The 5,683-nt window shown below is 37.1% G+C and overlaps 1 protein-coding gene across 1 annotated transcript; it reads right to left on the bottom strand.

Annotated features, from left to right (window-relative positions):
* Window positions 1–231: 231 nt before the first annotated feature.
* On the bottom strand, window positions 232–2,848 carry HCA2 (Dof-type zinc finger DNA-binding family protein). Its single transcript, XM_086598392.1, has 2 exons — window positions 2,586–2,848; window positions 232–1,419 (listed from the first exon to the last, which is right to left on the bottom strand). The coding sequence occupies exons 1-2, from the start codon at window positions 2,634–2,636 to the stop codon at window positions 532–534; spliced, it is 939 nt and encodes a 312-aa protein (XP_086454518.1). The 5' UTR covers window positions 2,637–2,848; the 3' UTR covers window positions 232–531.
* Window positions 2,849–5,683: the final 2,835 nt, after the last annotated feature.

Genomic DNA, 5,683 nt, shown 5'->3' with positions numbered 1-5,683 from the left:
CTGGTGGCGAATTAATTGTTTCTCTTTTAAGTTGTGCTCAGCTCGTGAAGTCGAGTCTGATCGGAATCTAGCTACTATACATACTTGCAAGCAGGAGAAAGTACCAAAAGCTAGACAGCATAAAAGAGTTAATCACATGCAGAACTAAATAATCATATAAAGAGCTACTAATAGAACTATAACTCGTGATCGAGTACTATAGAACTAGCTCAATAGCAATAGGACAGTTAATTCTTCTAAAAAGAAATATTATATCTTCCTTAATTAGTATACCAATTGAAGTACAGAACCCTACAACCTTGAGCACCCTTACAACACAGAAATCAAAAGAGCCCAAAGGAAAAAAGAAACAGAAAACTTTAAAACACATGGAGTGAATGCATGCTCCCTCCATTCAAACTCCATTTTGGGAAGTCAAGAAAAATGTAAGACTAGGACAAGGACAAGACCATTATAATTCTCACAAAAATTAAAGAAACACTAAACCTATCCTTGAACAAAACTATATTAAATAGTACGTAGTTGGATTAGTCAGACTAATGAGTTCGTTGTAGAAGATCCATAGCAGTTCATGATGCCCCCGTTCCACGATCCCATACCGTTGAAATACCCAAATGAATCTTTTCCAATAACCTCAGAGCAACCTTGATCTTGCCAGTCAAGGGACAAAAGCTGCCTATTTGGCTTCATTTCAATTGCATTTTGGTCCTCAACTCCATCAAATGGAAGCATTATTCTTTGGCAATTGTCCATCACATTTGCATTGTTCCCAGTGAAAGAGATACCATACTGAGAGAATTGGTCATGGAAATTAGAAGTGAGATCATGACTACTAGCATTACTTAGTCCACTCACAAGACCCAAGTCAGTGTTCCCCATGAAATCATGATTTCTATGGTTACTGAATAAGTTACTAAACTTACTCTCCATGAAATCAAATTGTCTATGGTTCTCAACCATAGAATTGTACTTGCTGTCCATGAAATTATGGTTTCCAAGATCACCATTGTTGGCTAGCAAAGTGCTGAGGTGTGACAATTGTACCTCATGAGGAAACGAAAGTTGTAGATCGGTCGCATCATGCGAGGACGAACTGAGCTGTGAATTAATTGAATGATCATCATTTGATTTCTTAACAGACACCCTCTTGTTCTTTCTACAGCCACCACCCACAGGGATGTTCCTTAGAGACCCTCCTTTAGTCCAGTACCTTCGACAAGTCTTGCAAAAGTATCTTGGTTGAGATAGGCTATAATTGTTGTAGTAACAAAACTTGGTGTGTGTTGAATCACATCTTGGACACTTGAGAGCTTGGTCATGCTGGGGTCTTAGTTTTTTCTCTGACATGGGTCTTGAGCATGTGATCATGTCCCCAAGTGGTGGAGAAGATTCCATTCTTCCCTCCTCGTTATTTGTGTCCTGATTTTTCAAAAAATGAGATGAATGTGTCAGATAAGAAGAATATATTGTTGTAAACTAAACATTCTTTGTCCTTTCAAAGATCGGATTAGAATGTCAGAGTGACTGAAGTTGGTACAAAAGCATGAACACATTCCAATAGTAGATTTCTGATTCCAACAATTCACACATTTCCCCATGAAATATTACTATGATCTAGATTCGAACCACACTGTCCCACACAATTAATGGACCAGATCGATCAGTTGTAAATCTTTGTCCAGATGTATCAGAAACTTCAAATTAAGTTGGTAACAACCACGTACACAGCATTATTATTGTTCAACTTTTAGATGTGTGCACTGCAAACAGACTTAAGTAAGTCCTTAACTAGCTACATTACTACATGAGGTTGCACTTGGGCATTGAACTAGATACTAAGCTTCTTTGACCGTACCTTTAACTTAATTAATTTACCTATACATTCTCAATTGTACGTACATTGAAAATCTGTAAAGCTAGTTTGCTACTGCTTGTGTGTACTTACTAAAATTTCAATTTATACACGTCAACTAATACTGACAGCAATATTATTGCCAAATGAAGCCATGCATCATGTACAAATAAGTGATTGTACCTGAAATAGTAATATAGTATCAACTAGGAATAAGAAAAAGAATCAATCCTTAATTGCACACCTAGATAAGTTGACTAATTAAGTTTTTCCAAAAAAGATTCGGTAGCTACTAGTATGTATACAATACAAAAACCGCGCAGAAATAAGACAACTATTAGATAGTAACTTATGTGGCTAATACAAACCATTGATTTACTGTTATCACATGAAGTATTGCTATGATCTAGATTACCCGAACTCAATGATTTTTCATTAGAGTTCGCCTCAAACGTAATACTATATAATTTTTTCTGGTTGTAATTAAGTATATATAGTCATGGAAGAATCATGAATTGAAGGTGTTTGTTTGAATTTAGAGTCTATACAAGTTACTAAACATGGTTTCCACTCTGAGACTCTTCCATACCTTCACCAACTCATTTACTAAAATTTGAATAACAAGGACAAAGATAAAAATAGTGAAAACAATCACCAAAAGATCTGAGATTCATAGCTTCTCTGTTAACTAGCTAGTAACTACCAGTATTGATATCTCAAGTGCAAAACATACCTGAAGCCAGTCTGATGTATCCATAGAAACTTGGAGAGAAGTGAATCCCATATAAACCAAGTTAGGGAAAAGAAAGACAAACTACTAAAGCTAGCAACACAAAATATATCACACTTTCCTCTCAAAATCACTTCATTTACACTTAAATGTTATTCGAGAAAGTTTAAGAGAGAAGTGAAGAGTGAAGGAGAGAAACTGGTTTGTATGAAGTGTGAGTGGTGGTGATTGTGAATAAGAAGCGGCTAGATATAAAGCAGTAGGATATGGAGCTAAGTAGCTCGCTACAGTATTTGAAAGTAGTCTTCGTCGGTGGCCACATCTCACTAGTAGGACCCCACATGTCTCTCTGAAGACTTATTTCTGTGGACCCTCCTCAAAACTCAGCTTGACTAACACGCTGAACAGTAACCAACGGCTGTGATGTCATTGATACAGCAATATCAGCCGTCTGTTTTTTGTGTCTGTTTACGTCAAAGAAATCACGGTGTCGTCGTCATGTGACGTGACAGAACTTGAGAGAGAATATTTTGGTTCTTGAAAAAGAGCAAAACCGAAAGAACACTCAAGTTGGGTCCCATTTTCCTTCTCATCAGACCCCAGTTGAAGATGAAGACTAGGGTTATATGACCCTACCTTGTTGCTCGCCTTGTTCAAGCAAAGTATAGATTCTCCCTCGTATTACGTGTTTTCTTACATCCATTCCTTGCCCCGTGTTGGTGTCCCACACTCCCACATAAACCAACAAAAATATTCTTGCCTTCAGCAGGCTTTGCAAATGTTCTTGTTCCCACCAGTCCATCAGCAACCAGATTGGTAAATTATTGTAGACGCCTAGTTTAAAATCTCGTCTATGGCTGTTGAAATATCTAGGCCGATATATTACCTAATTCCTAAAAACTATGCTTCTTTAATGCCACGGTTTAAATATCTGGGAAAGTCCCACACCACAACTCCTAAATACAGACCAGCCATTTTTCCAGCGTTTTGGTACTATGGAGAATGCCTATAGTGTGTAATCAGGCCATTAGATCTACGGTAAATTAGTGAGGATTGTGTCCTTTGCAAAATAAATCCAGCACTCGGTGAGCTCAAATGTGTTTGCATGCACTCAAGTTGATTAGGAGGGTCACCGGAGCACACGTACGTACACTAGCTTGATACATTGTCATGATGCGATAGTATGATACTCAGTTCATTGTAAATGCACAGCGTTGATGGTATTCTTCTGGTGCGGTGGTGCCTCAATACTTTTAAAGGAGTTTCGTTCTAAGTGCAATGTGCTTGGGCATTCTTGATTCTTCTAAATCTGTCGCGAAAGAAAGAGCATGTTAAAGCAAAATGAAACGAAATTCGCTCAAGTTTTTTCTGCCAGTCAACGAGTCAAACATGTATAATAGTAAACAATGCAGACACTGAGAATCTTTCCACATAATTGGGATCGCAAAATTCAGGAATGATGATGCTCGAGAATATTACACTTCCCGCTCCCAGCACCTAATCATAAACTCTGTTCATTATATTAAATTTAAATCACGAAATGGTACCTTTAGACTCTACTACAACCACTTCAAATATATAATATCATCATTAGGAGTTTAGGACCACTTAAAAGAGTCATTGTGAATCATCAAATGCACATTTGATGGCTTAAAGTGATATCTATGATCTATCTAAATTTTTAGTTCTGCTGATTTTATTGCCCTTTTGCACACAAGTATACTCCTCTATCCGAAGGCTAGAATTCCAGTCCAAAGCCGCAGGCCGCAGCCAATACAAACTAACATGATAATTGTGGCAGTCAGCAGTCATGATTCAGAAACTGAAACTAACAGTGGCCTACTCGTACTGCCCATTCGTTACCACTTTTGCTTTCGATGGATTTGAAGTTTTGAATGATTCATCACTAATCCCCAGGTGATTGAAACATATCATTGGAATCATAAGAGTACTAGAATCATAATTCAACAAAGCTTAGCAGTCAGAAAAATTCCAGTTATCATTGCAGTTTTAGTTGTCGGCCCTCCTCCCCAAAGCTCACTTCAAAAGAAGAGAAACGAAATCACAAGACCGGTCAATATGTCATTGGGATGCAACTGCTAAACTTTGACCGAAGTACATCTGTACATGCCACGCCAGTCTTGTTTGTCTCATCTTGATTTCATACCCGCAGCCTGCAGGAGATGATCATAATTGTAAATTGAATACTCTTGTATATTTGTAACACCCAGTGCTAAGTACTATGAATTGAAGATAAATCAGATTAACACAAGTTCCAATATTTGGATTAGGTTCGTTTACGTAAGTTTTTGAATTCGATTAACTTCAAAAGATACTGAATGTACACAGCGTTGTTGCTTTTGTTAGGTTGAAATGTGGAATCCGATATTCTGTAAACGGTTGATCTGTGATAAGAATAAGATAAGAGGCTGGAAGCCATCATACTAGAGATGCATTGTCTTCTTCGATTATGACTAGATCTTATTCTGTTCATTTATATATTTAAGTAATAAATCTCATTGTGCGCATTAAGAAGTCTTTATCAGTATTCAGTAGACTTACGACAAAATCTATTCACACTATCCATAATCCGATTAACGGATTAAGTATTGATAATATTGTTTATCCATCCACATAGACGAATTAGGTGCTTACCTTAAGTTACACCTTAGCGGATCACGAGCGTAAAACATTGGGAACCTAATCTAATTCTAATACAAACTACCAAACCTCATATGGACGGATGCCATAAACAAAACTGGGTCCCAATGTTTCATTTATAAATAACTCGATCATTACATGAAATAAAAACATTATAAATGATTCTGTTGATTAAATAACATTCAAACATGAAACATCACATATGCACATGCTGATAATAATATACTCCAAGATTTCCTAAGATCTGAGTTTCGAATGTGTTGTACTTTCTTAACCCCACTTGTACCATAGTCGACAAACTTGGAAAAAATTACTATTATTGAGACAATGTTCTACCAACTCTTCCCGTGCGCATGCAGTTTGAGCTCAAGAAGTCTCAGTTGCGGCGCAGTGTGAGCGAACTAACATTCGATTCTCTTCATAATGTTGACGAATCTACT

The sequence above is a fragment of the Coptis chinensis genome, chromosome 1 (genome assembly GCF_015680905.1).
Source record: "Coptis chinensis isolate HL-2020 chromosome 1, ASM1568090v1, whole genome shotgun sequence".
Taxonomy (NCBI): Eukaryota; Viridiplantae; Streptophyta; class Magnoliopsida; order Ranunculales; family Ranunculaceae; genus Coptis; species Coptis chinensis.
This window is presented reverse-complemented; position numbering and strand designations above follow the sequence as displayed.